Source organism: Balearica regulorum, chromosome 20 (assembly GCF_011004875.1).
Source record: "Balearica regulorum gibbericeps isolate bBalReg1 chromosome 20, bBalReg1.pri, whole genome shotgun sequence".
NCBI classification, from domain to species: Eukaryota; Metazoa; Chordata; class Aves; order Gruiformes; family Gruidae; genus Balearica; species Balearica regulorum.
The window spans coordinates 8193787-8218114 of NC_046203.1; the positions used below are offsets into that span (position 1 = coordinate 8193787).

Here is a 24328-nt window from a genome sequence, read left to right on the forward strand (position 1 = left end):
TTCTTCTGATTGCTTTCCTTCACTCAGCCCCCTGCCCTTACCCTTTCCAGTGATCACTGGAAGGTAGAGAGGTCCAACTAGCATTTGCTTGGCCTCTGTACCCACCTATGTATCTATATGCTATTTGCAACTTAAATCATCATTTGTTCCTTCTAGAAACTGGGTCAGAATTGTATAAAAGTGGCATCTTCTGAGCCAGGGGTGCATCGTTCTAGAGGCACTGCCCACAGAGAAAAGCGTTCCTCAAGTGGGACAAATGGTCTGAATCCTTTCCAACAGTTGTTGGAATATATGTTCAAAATGTTACCTGCTCAGTGGAGCTGATCTACAGGTGTGGTGGACCTGGCCTTTCTGGCTCAATAGAGAAGGAGGCTCATATCTACTACACTGAGGTTCTGGTAGTGGTGAGGAAGGGTAGGTTCACTTAAAGTGCTTTAGGTGTCAGACTTTTCTTTCTTTAAGTGCAACAAGTGACATCGTGTGTTCCTGTTTAAGATGACCCTACATGGCAACCTCCTGGGTCTTACTGAAATCTCCTTTTCTTTCTGCTGCAGGAGAGGAGGCCTTGACCATGTACATGGACAAGAGCCGCCTTGACAGAAAGTCAGGAAACGCTACCCAGAGCGTTGAAGCATTGCACCAGCTTGCTTCCTCCTACTTTGTAGACCGTGATGGCACCATGAGGAGACTCCACGAGATCCAGATCTCTACCGGAGCAATCAAGGTACTGTATCTTGCCTTGGGAAGAGAAAGAAGATTGTGTGTCCGTACCAATACTGTAGGGATTTGGGGCAGGACTTTGCCAGTCGAGTGTGATGGCTTTTTTTGATCACAAGTTCTGTAGTTCCTGCACTGATTTTCCAGAGTCAATTGTTCTCTTGTGTACCTTACTGGAGAAGTGATTTCCCTAGGGCCAGTAATATCTGGAAAGAGGTGGGCATTCAGTGTGATGGTTATGTAGGATAAGAGACTTCCACTATGTCTGGCAGTGACCTTTGGAAGGAAGAGAGGAACAGATAATCCAGATCAGCAATGGAGCTTGGAAGGGAGAGGCAGGTCTGTGAAATGGGTAAGCCTGTGCAACCCAGAAGTATTTTCCTCTTGTGGGTATAAGACTGCTAAACATCTCTCAGATGAATTTACTACAAGAAGAGGTGAAAACCTCAGTGTGGTATTACTGAGGCATCTGGAATGAAACGGACTGAGAGGCAGCTGGGGGGGTTGCAGCAGGAAGGAAGGGGAGCTTCTCAGAGCATACAAAATAGGGAAAATGGCTCTGCAGACAAAGGCTGCCTTCTCTGAAAGCAATCATCCTATACTGGGGAGGGATTTTATTGTTGTAGAATTCACTCCAGGGAAGGCGATGTGGATGGAGTTGTCATTGTTAGCCATTTCTGAAAGGTTTCAGCTCTTGTTATTGTTCTGTGGTGTCTCATGGCTGAGTCTGTTCCCTTCTGGATGGGAAATCGAATTGAGATATTGAAACAGTGACAGCAGATAATCACCCTTTGTGAATTCAGGAAGGGCAGCTCTCCTCCATGGCTGGAAACCAACAGCAACAGCACTGCAGGTCATCTGTGCCTCCATCTATCCTCAGCACAAGGATGGTGTGCACATATGTTGTGGGAGCTCTAGGCACCACTGTGGGCTGGCAGTCCATCTCTGGATCTTGCTTTCCAATAAGAGAAGCCAGGGAATAATTCCTCTACTGGCTTCTGATGTTCTCCAGTGGAGATCCTCTATGAGAAACATCAATCTGCAGGACCTCATTGCCAAGCCTGGAGTAACATGCAGTACCATAAAGAAAGCAGACACAATTCACTCTCTTTTTTCAGCTTGTGAGTGTGCCAAACATTAGCCGTGTCTGTCCAGTGTGGGACATTCTTTCCCAATTAGGGAAGATGCATTTTGGATTGCATCAGCTGGTGATGAGGGGTCATTATACTACAAAGTCTGAACCTGCCTGGGAAAGATGTGATGCTGCGATCAAAGGGAACACTCTCTCTTTTCTACATCCTCCACAGGTAACAGAAACTCGGACTGGCCCCCTGGGCTGTAACAGCTACGACAATCTGGACTCTGTGAGTTCTGTCCTTCTGCAGAGCACTGAGAGCAAACTCCACCTGCAAGGTAGGGCACAGGAACAAGGACAATGGTAACACAGGGCATGGGGTGGGGGGATGAAATGAGAGAGGAGTGGCCTTTTTTCCAGCCTTTTCCCCTCCTCTGCTGTGATCGCCGCCTTTGCTGTAAGTTCTCTGAAGCAGGACCGGTGGCTTCATATGGTGCTCAGCACAGGAGAGCCAGGGACTGAGCTAAAGGCGCAAGGAACTGCAGACTGGACCCCGGTGAAGTGTCTGGGTGCCCCCTGCCATTGAATTTTGATGGACTTCTGTGGATTATGCATACACCGATATAAATAAATGTGACCTTTTCCATTAATATGGAAGGGGCATTCTGTCCACGTCTCTCTTTGTCCCTCCCAAATTGCTGATTTGCGTAAGAAGTTTGCAGATCAGCTTTTGGGACTCTCTAATGACCGTAATCTTTGGAAAAAGTCACAGAGGTTTTATTTGGATGCTAGAAGCCATGGCTCCAGTCCCAGATGGGGAGCTAGTCCAGAAATCAACAGATAGAGGTCATGACTGAATTAATAAATAAATACCTGCTGGTTAGCAAGAAGTCAACTTCAGCAGAAGGAGGAAATTCACTGGGTGTGTAATTTACTAAGGTTATTCCCAAGTTTTTGACAAAATAAGGAAATGTGGGATTTAATTGCTCATTTGCCCAGATGGTTTTATTTCTGGAATCCTTGTACTTGCACAAATTTTAATTTTTCAGATGAATAGGCTACATTACATCTTCCGCTTTGAGTATAATTTGGCAAGTGCTGTTTTAATCTTGGTTTCACAGAAACTGGGTTTCATTTACTGAGTCACGTTGTGGATATATTATTGTTGTTGTTATTATTTGCCTTTAAAAATAATAGACAGGTTGTTTCCACTATTCCAGTGATTATCTAAATCACTGAGTTCTGATTCTTACCTAATTAACAATAAACAATTTGAGGCTTTTTATATACTGCGATGATGGCTGCTGGTAATGAAAACCCAAGGGTGACACATCAGATAACTAGGTAAACAGCTAAATAAGCAGACAGCTCGGTTTATAGGCAGACAAACTGGTAAGTAGGTAAATCAATAGATCTCTATTGGCTATCTGATCCTACAAGAGAAGAGAAAAAGCAAGATGCCTGGTTAGGGGGAAGGACGTGGAGGAAGAGGAAAAATTCAGGAGAGAGAGGGGATGTAAGGTGGGTGAAGCTGTGATTTCTGATGGGAGCAGAGGACCTCAGGGGTCAACCAGATGTGGTTTCATGGCGCTTCATGGTATAACCCAGCGCAGAGAGAGGCCAGACCCAAGCCAAGGGAGACAGCGAGGGAAGGGAGGAAGATAAGGGCTCTTCCTAATAGAACAAAGTGACCTTTAAAGCTACACCTGAGTGTTTTCCGCCTAATCTGGAGTGCGGTTCTTGGGATAATTACCCAGGATCCTTCCTCTGCTCTGAGAGGCCTCATTAGGAATTAGTCACAGGACTGCAGGTAATGGATCGTGACTGAGTCTCCTCTGATCTGATTAGCAGCCGAGCATGAGCTGCTGACAGAAATCCATGTTACTACCTTCGTGTCACTCTGGCTCCGAGGCTGGCTCAATAAAAGAGCAGCATCTTCGTGACACGGAGAATTTCTGTTTCTGAACTTGCTTGCTGCCGCCCAGCCCTGAGAGTTGTGGTTTCAAAGACGTGCCCTTTAGGAGATGCAATGGTCAGGCACCGAGCTAAGCTACCTTCACGCCTGCATATAGGGTTCGGGAAGGTCAGGCAGCCTGGAGATTTCGGGGAGGCCCTGGATGCATGCACAGAGCAGGGTGTCTGGTTCTGCACCTGCGGTTACATGGACAGAAAAGCATCACTAATGTATAAACTAGTATTCACGTGGACCCAACATGCACGTACGTCTGTGTCAGATGCCTGCACGGGGGTATGTGCACGGGTACGTTTGTCACAGCAGCTCAGGTTTCCCTTTTTCCAAGCACTACCTGGGGGCAAGTTCCCCATCCTGTGCATGGGGAGGGCTGGGCAGTGATGCAGCCTCCCCTCATGGGACCGGGGCGATCCTGTGGTGGGCCAGGAACTTACAGGTGACTGCGCTTACGTGCACGCTGTGTCCTCCTGTTCCTGTCACCCGCACAAAACTGTCCCTTCACCTGCCTCCAGTGCAGCTGATGCACGAGCTGCCTGTGCTGCCTGGAAAAGGAGTAAACCAGAGCACGGGAGGGGAGGATGCTAATAGATCTACATCAATCTGGTGGGAAACGGGAATTTGTGTTCCCTGGAAAAGTGTCCTAAGCTGAAATTTGAAAATTTGAGTGGAAAAAAAGCGCAACATTTTGAAAGTTTTGGGAAATTGAAATTCCAGAGACATCCTCTTGGACAGTGTGACAGTATCTGTCAATATTGCAACATGGCACTATTCCAATAAGGTAAAATCCTTCTGTGCTATTTTAAACATTGTGACATTAAACAGGAAATATTGTATATTAGGTAGTTTGTTACATCAAATACGGCAATAGAACATTAAAATTTACATTACAATTAATATTAAAGTCTTTGCCTGGATGGGCAGAGCAGTAATGACAACACAAAACATTTCGGCTTTTCAGTGCAACAAAATGAGAAAGTATGAAAAACACATTTAGACCTTTCCCTGTCAAAAGTGCTTTTGGAGTCAACATGCTCTCACAAAATGCTTCAATGAAACTGCATTTTCAACAGAGAACTCTTCTGTGGAAAATGTTTCAAATGGCTCTAATTTAGAGCTGGGGAAATTTACCTCTTTTAATGCAGGAAGCCTTTTATATACAGTCCAAAGCCAAACATCTCTAATAGTTTTTCTAGGTGAATTAAGGACATGTTCCCTTGTCGGATGCTTCATATTCTGCTTGTAGTTATCCAAGACAAACCTATATCAAATATGTGCTGCTCTTAATTTTTAAAGAGGAGCTTTATGCTTTACAGAGTGGCAGAATTCCTCCTCATCAATAAGCTACCTTCAAAACTAAGATATTCTCCCTAACATCCGTTACCAGCAAACTTACCTTCTGCATGTATTATCAGCTACCGAAGCTGCTGTGAAGGATGAGCCCATTCCTTCTGCACCCATAAAAATGGTCTTTTAGACCAGGTTGCCCCCCTGCTTGGCTGCTGACCTGAGGTTGCTTTATCAGTAGACAACACTGAAACATTAACTTTTTTTTTTTTAATGTTTGCATTATTCAAAGAAATTTCTTAGAGAACAAAACAGCATCTTGGGATGTTTTATTAAGGTTCGTGGCTGGCAGCAGGGCTTTCCTAGCTAGCATGGCTGGCTGCAAGCTGCTCTGTGGGGTTGGTGGGCTGTTCCAGTCCTTGGGACTACGGCGTTCCTGCTTTAAAGGTGGCAACTGAAGCACCCAGAGCAGTGATCTCAACCAGCACGGCCTTCTTACAATCTCATGTTTGTAAAGATTACCTTGAAAATTATTAATCAGGCCTGTGCTTTATTGACAGCTGTAATCCACTCAATTTCAGCAATATTTAGTCGCTGGGCATGGTATGGAACTACGTATGAATGAGGAGGGTACCAGGACTGAGATGCTACTGACCCAGGACTTGTAAAATATCTTGCTAGGATCTGGTCATAAGGATGCTCAATACAAACCCAAAAATATTAATATGAAACTGCCCTGGTATGATGATAAATGTGGTAATATTTATGTCAAAGTACAAATGTGAAAGCAGGCATGGGTGTATTTCAGTAACCCGAACACCGATTTCTTCCACAAGGAAATTCCTGGCTGGAAGATCTCCGAGTCATATGTAATCCCTACAGCATGTTTGCAGATTTGAAGTTAGGGCTTTGCGTTTGGCGTGCGCACACTCGTGTTTCAATGAGTAGCTGGATTGGTGTGTCAATTGTGTTCCTGGTCTAAGCACGTATTTGAGTATGTGCTGCTTGTTAAATGCTACAGTTAACTGCGTGGATTCCAGCAGAACTGCTTACCTGATTAAAGTATTTATATAAGTGTTTTGTTGAATTGGTGCTCAGTGTACAGGGGGTCTGATTACCTCTTAAACATGAGATTATTTCTTACAAGAGAAGGTTATCCTAGAAATATATTTTTTTAGAAACCACGAGTTTTATGGGCAAAAAGCAAGCATCCATGAGGCACTGCACAGTGTAGGATGGGACTGAGTTATGTTTTGGACATAACAGGGCATTCCTGTTTCTGCACGTGCTGAGATACACAATGAATGTCCCTTGCGAAGGGAAGTGCTTTCCCTGAAACTTTAGTTGCTTTTTTTTGCCTCTCTTCCCTCCAGAAAAAAAAAAAAAAATCTCCAAAGCCAGTATCATTAGTCGCTGGGACCAGACAACTTGTGCTGATATCCAAGTTAAAATTCAAAGAGAAAATATGGTGAGCTGAAGAGCCTGCGGTCATTTGGGCCCCATATTCAAAGGTTGAGGCCAGGGCAGGTTGCTCCTCCATGAAGCAGAGAGTGGAAAGATTTATTCACTGGACTTGAACCATGAATAAACAGGGTCAATACACATCAAGAAGTCCAGACCACCTCCCTGTAAGCTTGCAAGCTCAGTGAGTACAGCAGCCTTCAGGCTCTCCAAGCCCCTTTTGTGGATCTCGGTTCTCCAATAGTGCTGCACTTTCTTTCCATCCCGAAGGAAAGCCTTGGAGCCGGGCAGGTGGGACCATCCCTAATGTCAGTGTGAAGGTTTGGAAAGGGACCGTGTCTCTGTGGTGGTTGCTTCAGATAAATCCCTAAAAGAGACTGAACTTTAGTGCTTCCTGAAGACAACACGAAAAAAGCTAGGCTTCTTATTGAGAAACATCTCAGGAAAGACCAAAGGGACCTCAAAATGCTGATTGCAGGGATGCTGTAGACTGTGTTTGGTCCCTTGCACGTTCCCTCCCTTCCCTGCAACAGCGCCGCAGAAAAGGCAGCAGGAGCTATGCAGACACAGTGCCTCCAGACGCCAGGTTTGACATCCTTCCTCGCGCAAGTGCCACAGACGCCTTCTCCAGCCGAGGGCTGCTCTGCGTTCATCCTGCCTGGCGGCTGCCCTGCTCCGTGCTCGGCTGCGGATTAGGTCAGGCAACGGGGCAGCTCGCTGCCACCAGGCATGGTGCTGTCAGAGACCGTGCCCTGGCAGTAGCACGAGGGGAGAGGAAACAGAGGTCCCTGTGCCTTCCGCAGCCTCCTGATCCCCCAGACTTGGTCTTCCAGAGGGACCTCGTCAAGGCTGAGGTGTCCCTGTGGGACCAAAAGGGTAATGGGGGTCCTGGGGGCACTGCCCACCACTTTTCTCTTGTCTGAGGTGAACACGACCCACCACAGAGATGGGCCTGAACTCCTGAAAGGAGTCACAGCCCTTCTTGCCCTTCCTGCACGGTCCCATCCTCTGAATTATTGTCTTATTTTCATTCCACTCCAATGAGCTGTCAGCCACAGATACAGTAATTCAGCGCAATAGAAACACAAACAGATGGGTAATTGACCCGCGCGCCTTCATTACACTGGAGTTCAGCGCTGCTGTTCAAGCCATAAACTCCTTTATCTGCCACTCCGAAATCCCTGGGCCTTTTAGGGGGAATGCGAGTGGACCAGGCTTCACTCCGACTTACTGTCGTCTCTGCCCCGCGCGCCACAGACGCTGACCGAGTCTGACAAGCGGGACTGGCCAGGTAGAAGGAAACAGCTGTGAATCCTCAGGGACATCTGCAGGGAGCCTGGAGACGGGGGCTGGAAAAGGATGGGATGGAAAAACACGTACGCTGAACGCAGGGGCAAACACTTACGCTGTTATTGTGTCCTCTGGCACCTGAGCAAGCGTACGCCTACGCTAATGCTGCACGGGGGGATGGATACACAAACGCTCGCTATGGAGAAAGAGACACGGGGATAGATCTCTCCGCTAACGTAAATCTTCAGAGCACCACTGAAATCACTGGCACTAAATCCATTTGCAATTTATAGGATTTGGCAAGTAGCCTTCCTAGCAGGGAGCGAGCTGAAGAGTCAGGTACCCCGCTCCAGTGTTCATACTGTGGGAGCTGGGCACTTAACTCTGCAAGGGTCTTTCATTAATCCCTCCCTGTATTATTTTCCTTTCTTCTGTTTTCCTTTCTTCTTTTCTCTTTCAGTGTGTAGCTTCCTTCTTTCTGTGGTACAAAACCAATTTAGTCTCTCTCAAAACAGGACAGAACAGCGTAATGCTCATCTCTTCCGAGCTAGCGCTTGGTTGCAAAGTACCTGGGAACAAGGGTGGCTTTGCACTCAGATGCTCTGTACTGTACTGGGATTCGGGACTGGGATGAAGGGGGGACACTGGGTGTTGGGGAGGGGGAAGCTACTTGTCACCCTTCTCACAGAGCAGATGGCATGCAATTTGTACCCCACCTTCCTTACACATGACAGCTCTAAAAGAAATATCCCAGCAGCTTTTAATTTCTCAGCGTCACTTTCCCAAGCTGTTAATGAAACAGGTTTTGAAAAGAAGAACAGATACCTGAAATAACTTTTTTTTTTCTTCTTTTTTTCATATCCCTGTCTCCTGTTTCGTGCCAGGTCTCCAGATCATCTTTCCTCAGTATTTACAAGAGAAGTTTGTCCAGTCTGCCCTGAGTTACATCATGTGCAATGGCGAGGGGGAGTACATCTGCCGGAACAGCCAGTGCGGCTGCCAGTGTGCGGAGGAGTTCCCGCAGTGCAACTGCCCCATCACCGACATCCAGATCATGGAGTACACGCTAGCAAACATGGCCAAGACCTGGACAGAAGCCTATAAAGATCTGGAGAATTCAGGTAACCAAGCAAAACACATTTTCTGATTGATTTTTTTCAAACAAAATACGTCAGATTATACCAGTTTAAGACTCTTGTCTTCCTTCAATATAATGCTCCAGTTTGGATAAAAAATAGAGGATATGGAACTCAAAAATGTGATCTTAGTCTTGAGGGAGTACCTTTGTTTATCTATTACACATACAGACAAAAACACACAGCACATGGAACTCTATGTGTAAGGGGATATTTTCCATGGAAGTATTTGTTTGATTAAAAATTATGATTTTTCATACCAAACCAGCTCAGAATCTCTCCTTAATAGTTCTACAGAGAAACTTCCACAATATGAATGATGCAGAAATTGCTTTTCAGATTTGCATGAATGATTTATTCTGCTTTGGTGAAAGGCAATTCACAGAGGGAGCGCACAGGCCAGATGACACCTCATTTGAGATAGGAGACGGGGAAATGACTTCTCTCTCCTAGAGTGCAGATGTCTGCTGGTGTGAACATTTCTCCTCCCTCTCCACGTTCTCCCAGTGTGACGCTGGAGGTGTCAGCGGAGTTTGTTCCACGTTGATGCTGGGATCGCCCATAGTAGCTGTGCTGTAATGCTTATGTGGTATGCACTCTCAAGGGCGTGAGGTAGGAAAGAGAGCAATAGTAGCAGTGCAATTACATCCTTTCCTTTAGCAAGGGGTCTGCCTACCCTGAAGCTATGTCAGCACTAAGCAGAACTTCATCGAGAAGTAATCCCTGTGCTGACTCTCATCTCTTAGTGTTAGCCAGTTACTTCCCAACACGTTTTCTTTAACGATTGTTGTCGTAACTGTCCAGGTCTCCATGTTAGGAAAGAAAACTATGAGGAAGCTAGCTAGCTCCATTTTTCTTCAGAAGTCTTCCCAGCAGCAATTTCTTTCTTCATGTTGAAGGTCATCTTAATACCTTTAATGGTTGAAATGAAGGGACCTTTAATGGTCCCTATGTTGTTTCCTCAATGGGCTGTTGAGGACTGCTTCATACTTCAATATGTGGACCCTGCTGGCGTGTCTGCTGTTGCACAGATTCTTATGTCCAACTCATGCTGTCAACTTGGTGCTCAGCTGAGCAAATCAGAGGAGTAGTTAATGGCCCAAGGCTGATGATCCCCCTCATATACTACAGGGCGCCACAAGGCTGGAGCAGTTCCAGAAGTAGGTCACTAGCTGAAGAGGTCAGTGGTTTTCCAGAAGTTTCTATAGATTCATGGATGGGGTGGTACACCAGGGCAAACCAGAAATGTGGATTTCAGAAGCTTCTGCTAGCTCAGTGCTATAGAAATTAGGATTACTGGCAGTGCCTGCCAGCACAGCTCTGCCACCAGTTATATGCTACTAGTTGCTAATTCCGGCACAAGATCTTCACACAAGATCTTCACACAAGATGCTCAAAAGCCACATGTTGGCCACCACTCATCAAACCCCTTCACATTCCCAGAGGATCTAACCCAGATACTTAGAAGGTGAGAGCCCTATGGAGGGAGAAGAATTACAGTCCCACAGTGATTGTTTTACTGTTACATTCTGTACTTGTTGCACTCAATCTAAGCAAAGACTGTCATAGATAATTATATTCAGTCTCCCTCCCCTTGAGATTTCAACAGGGGAAGGTGTTTTTCATTTGCCATGTTAAAGTGACACATTGCAGTGTAATTCTCTGCTGTGCTGTAGCCATATTCCACCCAGGGCTGGAGGCTTTTCAGGGCTAGATGGAGTGATTATGTTTAAAGCTGCTGCATCTCATTCATCACTTTGTTGCATCATGCGTGAACTTATCCTTTGAGATGAAAGTTGCTCTCACAAAAGACTATAGTATTAGTATTTTGCTTCTTTGGTTTAATAAATATTCCCAATAACTAGAGGATTTTCTTCATTATGAAGAGCAGAAAAGAAATCTCTAATGACATCTGAAGGCTTTTCCAATAAAGTGGGCTGAACAACACATGAGTGCTCTGAAAGCAAATATCATTTGCACAGGAAGCTGCTGATAGCCCAAAAGATCTACATTCTGTTTCTGATCTGTGTTGGATTCCTACATCAATTTGAAAAAATTGTGCAGGGCAAATCAAGAGTTGGTGGGATTTGGGATAGCATCTTTGAAGTCAAGGAGGCTGCAGTGAACTGATGCTGCTTTAAATCAGCTCACGCTCTCTCTCTCTCTTAGTCCTGTGCTTCATTGCTCGTAAGGTGAGAAAAATAACACTGCCTTATTCTTGGCATTTGGTATGGCTGGCCAAAAAATTCTGCATCAAAACTGTGTTTCTGGATTTTACAACAGCCTTTTGATTAAAAGTCATGAGGGTTTTTTTCGCAGTACTATTGCTTTCTGATGAAAATGTGATTTTTTTTTTTACCTGAAAAGACAAGCAATGGAAAAATGAGTTTAATTTTTGAAAGAGATGTTTGACATGGCCAATTCTCTGTGATGCCACCATTCTTCTCCAGAGGTTGGACCCTCTGCCCCCTACCACCTGCGATGACAAGTCATTGCCCGCAGGGACTAGGCGACTCTGCAAGAGGAGAGGTCATGTTGCATTATGGGAAATGTAGTCCTAGCCATCGCCAACATTTTCTGTGCAGATAAATAAAATAAAAGCAAATGAAAGCAGCCTTATTAGTTAATTGGAAATTATCTGGGATAAGAATTAACTGTTCCCAGAAAGGTACAAGACTTAGCACAATGCAGCCACAGTCTTGGTTGGGGCCTCCAGGGATCGTTATAAATAACTATAAATAAATAATGAAGAAACTATTCTTTTTGGAAAGTATTTTCTTTTTTCACCTCCCTTTTTAAAAAACAACCCCATCCAGCTTTTATTTTGCCAGATTTCTTTGCTCATTTGTTTTTCCCCCAACGTTGCACTGCAGTATCAAAATGTGCGCACTGCACTGAAATTTCTCCCTTACCCGTCTCTATGAAAAATGTAGCACATTCATCATCAGAGGGAAAAGAGCTTGGTCTTTTGCACAAACAGGCTTTTGAGGAAATTGATTTATAAGGGGCGGGAAGCAAATGCAAGGCTTTTACTCCTGAAAGGTACCAGGAGTAATCAGCATGGTCAACAGAAGCAATTATACATGATGATAGTTTCAGAGGACCACTGAACAGGAGAGAATCATTTTTGGGGAGGAGAATGGCACTGAAAGCAGCATTACAAATAGAGTCAAAACCTGAGAGATGATTAAAAAAAAAAAAAAGTCTCTCAGTTATCTTTGGGGAAGAAAGGAGACAAGCAGATGTCCTGTGGATCTTGATAGTGCAATGATGATAATTATTTTTATTAGGTGCTCGGTTTCACCATGTGCCGAGTAGGACACGAACATCCATTTACCATCTATGTAATGATGGTACTGACTAATGCATAGATAGTCTTTGTTAGGCAGTTAAGTGTGAACTGCAAGTTGCTGAATAGGAAATCTGTTATGCAAATATATATAAGCTTTGTACGATAGGTTGTAAATTATCTGGTCTGATTTTCTCCAATAATTCTATGTATTTTTATTTTTTTTAAAAGGTACCAGCCTTTACAAGCTTTCATTTTTTGCTTCTTTTTTTTGGCTATTGTCCTCTTTTCTTCTGAAAATGGGATGAAGGAATTTTTTAAAAAAAGATTAGGAAAGGAAGAAAAAAATGTAGATAACTTACTAGGAAGAGATGGCAGTATGTCTTGTTGGATACTTTGTGGAGTTTATGGCAGGGCTGTGTTCCAGCCTCCCTCTAGAAGCAGGACTACCACCAGCATTAGATCAGGTCAGCCATGGTTTTGTTTAGCAGAGTCTAAGATGAGAGATTCTTCTACATCTCTGGGCAGCACATTCCAGTGCTGCATTTCCTCCAAGTGAAGAAGTTTTCCAATAAATCGTTTGAACTTCTCAAGCTGCAAACTGTCTGTTACTCCTTGTTCTATCATCTGTCTCTAATAAGAGTTTCTCTCCTTTGTAAGTACCTTTTAAGCAGTTGTAGGCTGTAATTAGATTGCCCCTTGGCCTCTTCTTCACCAGATTAAACAAGTGCAGTTCCCACCACCTGACCTTGTAGGACTTGTGCTCCAGGCCCTTGACCATGTCGGTAGCCCTCAGCTGTGCCCTCCCCAGTTTCTCAACACCCATCTTTAATCGTGTGTCCCTAAAGCTGGCAGAGAAACGCAGGTGCAGCCTCAGTAGTGCCAAGAAGAAGGGAATATTAATTTCCCCAACATACTGGATTCAGCTCAGTATGGTTTGTGTTATTTCCAGTGAGAACATAGTGTTGACTCACCTCCAGCGTGGTGCCCACCATAACCCCCAGGACCTCGCATTTCTCAAGGTCTCAGTGTGTCAAACGCAGTTTTCCAGTATCAAAAGTGGGTTATTTTCTACTGTGAAAGTTGGAACCATCTGGTTTTTCCATACAAGGATGTCCCAGCCTGGTAATCAGAGTCTAAGCAAACTATACTTCTCAGTTAGGAAGAAAGGGGAGGTCATAAACAGAAACAGTATCAGATTTTCTGTTTTGTGATGAAAAAAATCTCAAAGAAACCCTACATAATGTTTTTTTCCTTGTCAAACAAAATCAAACAGAAATAAAGTGATCAGAAAACAACATTTAGCAACATATTTTGGGATCAGTTAGATTTTTCCCTTTGGCTAAAATTGACACATTTTGTTCTGACTTTAGCCCTGCAAACTATTTTATTTTATTTTCATTGTTGCATAAAGCAAATCATTTAACTTCAAATGAAGTTAAATGAGAAAAAAGAATCAGAACACTCTTTTTAAAAAAGGAGAAAGCAGGACATTTTAACACAATCCAAACCCTTCCTCTGGGGATTTTTTTAAAGCTTTTTTTCTCTCTTTTTTTTTTTAACGACACAGCCAAAGTGATTTGACTTCAACAACAAACGGCATTTAGGAGCAGCTGAAAAACAATTTAAATGAGAACTCTTTAACTGACAATGATTACAACTCCTTGCTTTTTGTTCATAACCCCTAGACTATAATCCCATGCTCCAGGGAATTTGCTCTCTTTTTTTCTTCACCCTGTACACATTAACCGTATTGTTTCCCCCTAATACTCTCTGGGTTTCATTTCCCATATGGGAGCAGTAACAGCCATGGAATTAGTGGGCTTCCTGGGGCAGAATGACAGACCAGTGAGTTAATGGACATCACCTTCCGGTGGCAGAGCACTGATGGCCTCATACATCATTGCTGCTTCTCCATCCTGCTAATGAAAAGCTTTGTAACTTTGTTATAGTTCAGAAACCTCTGTATTTCTGCACATTTTCATGTGTTCCAGATGAGTTTAAATCCTTCATGAAAAGGCTACCTAGCAACCACTTCCTGACCATTGGGAGCATCCACCAGCACTGGGGGAACGACTGGGATCTGCAGAACCGCTACAAGCTGCTGCAGAGCTCCCTGGAAGCCCAGCGCCAGAAGATCCAGCGCACTGCCCGCAAACTCTTTGGCCTCAGTGTCCGGTGTCGGCACAATCCTAACCACCAGCTGCCTAGAGAAAGGTACCGTCATCCTTCGTTGGGAATGGGCGCGGTGTGATGGGTGACTGATGGAGCTGAGCCTGGGCTTGGACCTAAAGCCAAGGGCTTAAGCGTTTGGATATAGGGTGTGCTAACGTGGAGGTTTGGGGGAAAATGGTAAAGTCTGGGTTGAAATTTCTGGAGGTGTAAGTAAACTTTATCACATACTTCAGCGTAGTCACATTGCTTCTGTGGGATCTTAGCTACCCAGGTGAAGGGCACCCACTTATTCCGTAGTGTTCTGCAAGGATATTACAGGGGTGACATCAGACAGCCAAACAGACTAAACTGCTTTTTAAGCAGTTTTTCCTCGTGTACCACAGCCAAGCTTTAAGCAGCCTCCATTTGCTGTTAAAGTAGACATATGGAGCACAAGATGCTTCAGCCCATTTTTGAGTTGTGCTCCTCAACAAATACAGCCAGAGTGAAAGAGAAGCTTTAGTTGGAATAGATCACATCTCTTCTACAAAAAGGCAGGGTGAACCTGCAAACCTGCACTGACCAGAAGCCTAGTGATGTTATTACAGATGGAGAGAGGGGATTTTCCATTACAGCTACAGCAAATATTGATATCCGATAGTCACCTCCTGCTGGCTCCTTTCAGCCCTGACCTATGGCTGAGTTTAAGTTTGCTTCCAATCATTTTTGGAGACTCACATCCATGGATTTTAATAAACATCTCTTGCTGTTTCTTTCTGCATAGTCTGGAGTGAAGTAACACTGAAAATCTTAGAAAAAATGAGTCCAAGTGCCTTTTCTTCCATGCTTCTTTTGAAAGGGTCAGGCCAAGTTAACATTTGTAGAGGAACTGTTTTTTCACCTCCTTCTTTACGTAAATACTCAGTCTCAAGAGAAAATTACCTGATCGACTGCTGCCTCCTGTTATCATCCAGCCCCCTGGCCGCTAAGCACACTGAGTTTTCATTTCACAACTGTGCAGCTCAGGAAACTTCCAGGGCTTAACACCTCTTTGATTACCAAGAAATCTCATGTTTCTGGACAAAGCCTTCATGGATTACTAGGGATGAGGAGAAATATCTATTAAGAGATTATGATAAAAAGTCTTTGGAGAACTTCCTAAAATTGGCCTATTCCTGCCAATTGGCTGAGCTGCTATAAACAAGCCAACTGGTGGAGGAGTCACAAGCTTGTCCAAGCATTGAGTTGTGCCACAACAACAACAAAGCGAAGCGGCAGTGAGGAAATACCCAGCCAACCACGTTGCTGCAAGGTAGTCAGATAAATATGTCTTTAGCGTTTCTCTTCTATTTTAAAAAGCCAGCCACGCAGAAAGGGAGCCTCCAACTAATACTATAAAATCTGGGGGAAGGAGGGCGAAATGGATGATGGCAGCTGGGTTTTTAACTGACTGATGTGCTTGATTTGTTTAAGTCAACACCACCAGGCATATTATCTTTTCTTTTCTTATTTGTCATTCTGCATTTGTAGCTAGGCAGGGGAGGGGCTCGGTAGGCAGATAGGTAGCGGAAGAGGTATGCATTTCATCGTTCTTTTCACTGAGCTTGGAAATACTCTAATTTTCTAATTGTTACCGTACAGAAAGACAGACGCTTATCAAGCATGCCAGTGGCTTTGAAAGGATGGAAAGGTTCTATTAAGAGCAAGCCTCTCTCTCTCTTTAATACACATAATAGTAAGCCTACATTATATATTCAAAAGCAATGTAAAAAAGAAATAGGATTGCTGTTGATTGTCCTCCGGGCAAGGAAGAGGTGGTGTTTCCAAAAGAAAGGAAGAGTAGGGATTTTGGCAATTAGGCTGATTCTGCTCCTTAGTTGTTAAAGCTTCAGTGTTGAAGGAGTACCTACAGTTGCATTTTAAAACTCTGGATGTAAAATATAAATAAGATGCAAAGGAGGGGGGTTGATATATGTTCTGGGCTCCAGCCAAATTGTCATTAGTTAAGAATACATCTCACAGCTGCTGAGAATAAAAATAGCATTTTTTACTTCACTATTCCATACAGAAAGCCCAAACATACCTCCACAGCAGCTTGTGCTGGTTGGAAAGTGAAAGGTGAGTTTGCAAAAGAAAACTTGTTAAATCCTTACCTTTTTTCCTGCAATTAAAAAAAAAAAAAGAATCTGTCCTGCTGGATCGGGTTTTTGATTGGGTTTTTTTGTGGGTTTTGTTTGGTTTTTGTTTTTGTTTTGGTGTGGTTTGGTTTTGTAATCAGCTCGGACACCATCTACAACAAAGCTGCATCTTTGTCTCAAGGGATGCCTATCAGACTCTTCCCCTCCCCACATCTGATTAGTCCTGAAGGATGCGAGTCAGGAGGAAAGAAAATTATTCATCACCTTTCTGTATAACCTGACCTCTGCTTCTGATCTGAAAGCCCAACACTGTCCTGCAAAACATTTTTTGTTGTCACAGGAGATAGGTTTTAAATGGTGAAACAGGTCTGCGTGATTACCTGGCTCCCAGTTCCCAGCATTGCCAGGGGACTGCACGTCTCCAGTGAGCAACAGCGAGAAAACTGCAAAATAACTCTCACTCACAGCTTTCCCTGGATGTCATTTTTTTTTCATTTTAGTTTGGAATGTAAGATATTAAAGTTGAATCTAAAATTGCTTGACAGTGACCTTTGAAGACATAGTTTTCCTTTTTTTAATTTCACGTGCTCTAGAACTGGCAGAGGTAGCAAACACTAGACAAAATACTTTTTGCAATGATATTAAGAAAGAGAAAGATAAACCGATGACTCCTTAATGAAAGAGAAAATAATTAAAATGAAAACCAATGGCTACTCTGCTACTGGCTTTCAGCTTTTAAACAGTGGCTCTTTTCAGCATCCTTCTGACCTGACATCTCTTGGTTATATTCACATGAGTCTGAGCCATCACGGGTGGTTTTTAAGAACTTCCCGCCCATCAACTGAAGGGCTGTGACTGGTCCTGCGTATATTCTTATCCTGTCCCAGTTGCAAGGCAAAATGAGGTAATTTATACTTTTCCTCCTCTCACTCTATCACACTTCCCATTGTCATGTTTGTAGCTGATGCCCAGCTCTGCCCTAGATTCTGCATTTTCATTTAATTACATCCTTTATTGCTGCCATCAGCAGATGGTGGGCTGTGGCGGGTAATCTTTTTTTTTTTTTTGGTCCTACTTGTGTCTTTGTTAAATGCTAAGACATATATACACCCACCCCCAAAAAACCCAACCCTCTTTCTCCTGATCTCCTCCCATCCTTCCTCCACAGAGTTGATCTGGGAAACAGGAAAATTACTAGTTTCGATTGCAAGATATCAGCCAAGACTCCTTTCTCGTTTTGATCTGCCGACTGTTTCTAGAAGAGAAGGACAGAAAGATAGCATTTTGGGGTTTTTTTCCTAAGACAGAACACACCTAAGACAGACAGGATATGGTCATCTGACTCTACTTTTTGTTGTATCCCCAGCTGTACAGCCTGGCAGTCCTTGTCCCATGAACTCAATGTCATTATCAACATGTAAAACCCGTGTAAAGCATCGAGCCAGCGCTGCACAAATACACTGAGAATCCTGTGCACGAAATCAGGAGAGACACGTTCGCCTGCACAGAGCTGGAAATGAGATCTAGGCACGGTAGTCGCTCAGCGTGTGTTCGGTGGTTGTTTGCATACGCAGCGGTACGAGGCTATGGGCAGCTGTACAAAAGTAGTGTCCGTACGTGCACACAGACACACCTCTGACAGTGCCGAACACCTCATCAAACCCACCTCAGAAACCACCTTTGGTCCTATAAGCAACCGTTAGTACCTCATCTGGCAGCCCAGTCCCACAAAAAGCAACAAACGTGACCATGGAGCGAGCCATGGAAATCAGGGAAATGCTGACCTCACCTCCCGGGCAATGGTAGGGATGCTAAGAGGATACCTGATGGAGCTGGACATCTACCATCTATCTGCCACCAGCCTGCTGCCTCAGCTCCTCATTATCTTTGTGCCACTGGGCTTCTCCCCGTCCTTGTCTTGGTAGAAATTACAGCGGGAGTGGGAGCTAGGGACAAAGTTTGGGGCCGCAGGAAATATTCCCTCTGATTTTCATTGTTGTCAAGCCCAATCATGGAAAGAGGGAGCTTGCAGGAACCCTGTGCTTCCCTTAAGCAATTCCCACTGCCCAGTGAACGCAGGCAGCTGGTGTGCAGATATTGGAGGGTTGCTTTGGTTTTAGTTCATCCTCCACTTGCTCACCAAGCCTCAGCGTCGTGCTTAGATTAATGGTTAGAAGCAAAGAACGAAGCTTTCAAGGAGGTGCACGGAGGAATCGTGGTGGGCTCACAGCACCTTAGGGAGATTGAAACTTGGAGTTTGGGTGCTTTGCTAAATTCAAGTGTATTTGGCTGGCTTTCCAAACAGGAACTGCAAGGCTTCCGATGGGGTAAAAAAATATGCGTATTGCTGAAAAAGCGAGCAAAAATTCACCTATGAGCAGAAGGCAGACTCAGTCCCCAGGGGATGGTTTTGAGAATGCTTGTTGCTGTCAGAAATATGTTTTGCAGTCACGCTGTGCTGTCCCCTTCCCTCTGAAGCAGAGCTGTCCTAGAAACCAGGAGGAGCCCTGTGCTTTTCTAGGGACCAGGAGGAGCCCTGCCCTTTTCTAGGGACCAGGGCTGTCACGGTCTCCTCTAGAGCAGGTACTTACGGAGGTCACTGCCTTGCTCCCAAGCGCCCCAGCCAGCCTTGTCTTTTCCACCAGCAGGAGAGCTCCTGCTAGCTGTGAAAAGGGGAGAGAGACCCCCGGCAGCCCCGTACCACAGGAGCAATGTGAAAATTGTCTCTTCCCACATCCAAGGCTTCAGAATTTTCCTGCTATTGCACTCCCTTTTTCCTCACTGTCTTTTTTTTTCCTTTCACTCAGTTTATTCCTGCTTCTTTTCATTCCTACCTGTCCTCTGTCTTTAAGTTGTTGCTGTTGTTTCAGTTTTCCCCTTTTGCCATCCTTATTCCTCCTGCCCACTGCATTTCTCTCTCATTTTTCCTTTTACCTGCACATTTTCCCCCTCTTTCTTCCCCTACCTTTTCTGCTTCTGCTCCTTGATTATTCCTTTCCTTCCAGCGCTTTCCTCTGTTTTATACTCTCATCCCTCCACTCGCTCCCTCCCCCTAATCATCTTGCTGTTCTTTGCTGCTGTATCATTTAATGCCTTCTTTGATACAGCCTACAGCTTAATGATTATTCGGAGGTCAGGCGATGCAGGTGCCATGAATTTCACTAATCCAGCTCTGAGAGCCTCTGTCCATAATCACTCCTCCCGTTCTACAGGGACTGAATCCTAATTTGTCATTAGCCAGTCCTCTCACTGCAGCTCTACCAAGAACTTTTTGCCCAGAGGAGACAATGAAGTATTCATTAGCTGGGGGGAAGGCGGAGGGGAGGGAGCAGGCGGCTGAACAAGGCGTTCTGCTGAAGGCTGCTGAGAAAGGAGTCGCTGTGCTGAGATTTCCCGGGGAGGGGGGGAAGAGGGGGCAGCGAGGCAACATTGCAAGTGGGTTTTACAAAAAAAAAAAAAGCAAACGTGGGTTACGGTGTCATTCATTAGGAGTTGTTCCAGGGCTGCAGGACGTGGAGGTGAGGGCACTGATATAGCAATTATGGGAGTGGTGGGGCCTGGGAATGGGCAAGCGTGGCTGCTTTTTAAGGGGAGAGGCTGTAAGAGGAGGTTAATTAGCAGCAGATTTTTTTTAAAGGAGAAGCTGTTCTAGCAGCTTTGTCTCTATGTACCCTGACTTCCACCCTCTTTTCTGCAGTTACTGAGCTCTGCACCGTAAGCAGAGGTTACTACTGGCTTTGCCTCATCCCATTAGAGGTCTGTTTTTGGGGAGCGATGGGAACTGCCAATGACATGGAGAGGAGTTTTCTCCTGCTAGCCTAGGAGTTATGCTGACCTGCAATGTCTGATAGTGCCTCAGCCTCTGGCATGGCTTTATCAGCTCCATTGCCATGGTTGAACCTTGTCACTGTGGCACTGATGGGATCCTTGGCAGGAGACTCTGCCAGTCTCAGCTCCTAGAGCAGTGTGAGGAGAGAGACTTCAGATGATCAGTTCTAACGTCTAGCTATTTCTTAGAAGCCTTTTGCTCTCCACCAGGAATAAACAGCAGATGAAAGATTCAGTCTAGAAATAGACTGGAATAGCTCCCAGATGCCACAGCAGGGCATCAATGTTCTGAGAGCTCTGCCTCAGATCTATTGCTGAAAACACTGTGGCTGTAGTATGATGCCAACACCAAAGACTCCGTGAGGCTCTACTATACTAATGCTTTCTTCTTCCTACCTGCAGGACAATACAGGAATGGCTTACCCGGGTCCAGTCCCTGCTCTACTGCAACGAGAACGGGTTCTGGGGGACCTTTCTGGAAAGCCAACGGAGCTGCGTTTGCCATGGTGGCACCAGCCTGTGCCAGCGCCCCATCCCGTGCATCATTGGGGGCAACAACAGCTGTGCCATGTGCAGCCTTGCCAACATCTCTCTCTGCGGCTCGTGCAACAAGGGCTATAAGCTTTACCGGGGTCGCTGCGAGCCTCAGAACGTAGACTCGGAGCGGAGCGAACAGTTCATCAGCTTTGAGACGGACTTGGACTTCCAGGACCTAGAGTTGAAGTACCTGCTGCAGAAAATGGACTCTCGCCTGTACGTGCACACCACCTTCATCAGCAACGAGATCCGCCTGGACACCTTCTTTGACCCCAGGTGGCGCAAACGCATGTCCCTCACCTTGAAGAGCAACAAGAACCGGATGGACTTCATCCACATGGTGATTGGGATCTCCATGCGAATCTGCCAGATGCGCAACAGCAGCCTGGACCCTATGTTCTTTGTCTACGTCAACCCGTTCAGCGGGAGTCACTCTGAGGGCTGGAACATGCCCTTTGGGGAGTACGGCTATCCGCGCTGGGAGAAAATCCGCCTCCAAAACAGCCAGTGCTACAACTGGACCCTGCTACTGGGCAACCGGTGGAAAACCTTTTTCGAGACCGTCCACATCTACCTACGCAGCCGGACTCGGCTGCCCTCCCTGCTGCGTAACGAGACTGGCCAAGGGCCCGTGGACCTTTCTGACCCCACCAAGCGTCAGTTCTACATCAAGATCTCAGATGTGCAGGTGTACGGCTACAGCCTGCGTTTTAATGCTGACCTACTGCGCAGTGCCGTGCAGCAGGTCAACCAGTCGTACACGCAAGGTGGGCAGTTCTATTCTTCCTCCTCCGTCATGCTCTTGCTGCTGGATATTCGGGACCGAATCAATAGACTGGCGCCTCCCGTAGCCCCAGGGAAGCCCCAGCTGGATCTGTTCTCTTGTATGCTCAAGCACCGCCTGAAACTCACCAACAGCGAGATCATCCGTGTGAACCACGCTCTAGATCTGTACAACACCGAGATCCTCAAACAGTCGGACCAGATGACAGCCAAACTCTGCTAACCCGGACTTTTCAGTGGACATGTTGGTGATTGATCCTTTTGCTGTAAAAAAATAAAAGAGAAAAAAAAAAAAGAGAAAAAGTAAACAGAAAGAAAGAAAAGTGGGGTGAAAGTAAAGGAAGGGGGGAAAAACAAGATTTGTAAAATGTAATTAATATACAAAAGAGAAAAAAAAGAGGAAATTCTTCATTTGTTGAACACTAAACCCGTTCTAGCAGCTGTATAAAACTGTCAGGCATGTTTGTTATTTCTATAATCCGTCATAAAAGGGTAACACCTTACTCTCTCTTAACCTTGGGGGTGTTGCTTGCTAGTCCTCAGGGGCAGCAGAGTAAATAAAGGGAGGAGCAGAGAGAGGGGCAAACTTCTGTAATGAACTGTAAAGTTTTCTGCTATGCAGGTGCCAAGACAAAGAAACAAACAAACAAACAAAAAAATCAAAGCAAACAAACAAGAGTTATATGTAAATGTAAAAGAACTGCCATTATTCCTATAGTGGGAGTAAATGGTTATAAAAGATATTTCTTCTGTTGAGATTTATGCCAGCTTTACGTTGAGTTATTCATGCAGGCTGGGCTGAGCTTTGCTGGAGGATACAAGGTGATGGCAGTCCTTTAAGAGTAATGCCTCATTGGTGAGAAGACACATAAGAGGTGGAGGGTGGGTGCAGGTCTCAGGTGTCTTCACTTTGGGATTTCCATCTCAGAAGAAGTTTCACCAGAGGTAGAGTCTCAGCACTTGCTGAAGAATGGGGCATGTCGTGTCCTTTTGGCCCCTTGCTGAACTGGAGTTCATATCCTGCATCAGACTGCTGCTGCCTTCAGTGATGTCAGAGCTTAACCCCTTGAGGATCAGCACCTGTAAATCTTCCGAGTCACTCATCTTTAAGGTACTTCAAGAGAATCCCTAAAACACAGAAAAACAAATTCATACACCACTTTGATAGACCTAGACTTAAAGGCAAATCTGAGTTTGGCTTTTTGCCTCAGGTTCTGGGTTTTCCAATAACACTGGGAAACCCTCATCACCACAAAAACCAAAGCATAATGCAAGAAAATACATTTCCAAGGAAACCTGGAGGCACTGAAGGGTACATGTCATTTTTGTTCTTGGGAAAGGAATAATCCCTTTTACTTTCTTATGTTTCTGTGGCTGTTAATAATATCCTTGTTTCTCTTACACTTTCTTTGTCCACCAAAAAAAAAAATACAGAAAACAGATGAGAAAATTTCATTAAAATATCCATAAAAGTAGTAAAAGGGAGGGTTGGGAGGGAAGAGCACAATAACCAAATCTACCCTGAATTTGCAAGGATAAAGCAAAATTAAAAAGGATTGAGTTATCAAAAAAATAACTAAAATAACAAAGGTGGTAAAATTTTGTGGAGTGTGTGTTCACATGTGTTTGGATTTAAAAAAAAATAATATAATGAATGGAGTGTATGAATGTAGATCAACTGAGCTGGGTCATGAAGCCTGAACATAGTGGGAGGTGAGTAGTTGGGCATTTCTCTTAATCTCCCTGTTTTTTAGTTAAAGTTCATTGTGAAAAGTGCTAGTGAGAAACTAGAATTTCTGTGCTCCTAGAAAGAAGAAATAAATCTCTAATCCTGCCAGCTTCTAGAGCTGGTGGAGTATCCTGGGGAAAAAATAGGCCTGAGCAGGAGGGACAGTCCTAATCCAAAATCCAAGATTCAGATCTGGCTTGAGATTTAGCTGGTTGATTCAGTTGAATAACATCAGTTCTTCTGGAAAGATCTAAATGCATTGTGGTGTTATTTGTGTGACACCAGGGACTTAGACAATCAAGTTTGGCTTCAGGTTTAGTTTAATTTGTGTGGATGCTCATCCAAACTGAGAAGGAATTAGATACCTTAAAGAAAATATACATTCACTGAACTCTCCTGCTGAACTAACAATTGAGGACATAAGAGAAGCTACCTGGGTTGCTGGTAAGAGAACAAAAAGGAGTCCTAGTCACAAAAGCACACGTCAGTCCCTGTCTGCATGCGTCTGAAGAAGAGCTGGGTGAAATAAACAAAAAAGATGTTTCTAGGGACATCCATTGATTTTTGTTGGTAGCAACTTCGTGTTTTCCCTAACTTGCATTGAGATCTCTTTCTGTTTCTACTGGTCAGTCCATGCAAGAAGTTGCAAAGTTGCCTACTTTTCACAGTTTGTTCATTTGTTTGTTTTTCATTTGATTAGTCTTAGCTTTGTGTAGTAGAGGTTCATGCCTATAGACCCCACTGTTCAAAGAGGTTTCTTTATAATTGTGACATTCCTGCGTCAGCTTTCTCATGTGAGAAAATTCACTAGCAATAGTATGCATGGAAGTTAGTTTCAAGCAAATAGTAGAGATTATTCATGGGAAATGAATGTCAAATTTGTAATTATGAGTGGAAATAATGTTCCTGACAATTACATCCATCCAAGCAGGGAA

At 44.6% G+C, this 24328-nt stretch overlaps 1 protein-coding gene across 2 annotated transcripts in view; it reads left to right on the forward strand.

Moving 5' to 3' along the window:
* BRINP1 (BMP/retinoic acid inducible neural specific 1) overlaps positions 1-24106 on the forward strand; it is an 88733-nt gene extending 64627 nt beyond the window's left edge. For both annotated transcript variants that reach the window (XM_075772428.1, XM_075772429.1), the window contains 5 exons: positions 555-724; positions 2025-2130; positions 8684-8920; positions 14219-14441; positions 20747-24106. In XM_075772428.1, coding sequence (XP_075628543.1) covers positions 555-724; positions 2025-2130; positions 8684-8920; positions 14219-14441; positions 20747-21887 — 1877 coding nt within the window. In that variant the 3' untranslated portion in view covers positions 21888-24106. The remainder of the gene's footprint in view (positions 1-554; positions 725-2024; positions 2131-8683; positions 8921-14218; positions 14442-20746) is intronic.
* The last annotated feature ends 222 nt before the right edge of the window (positions 24107-24328 follow it).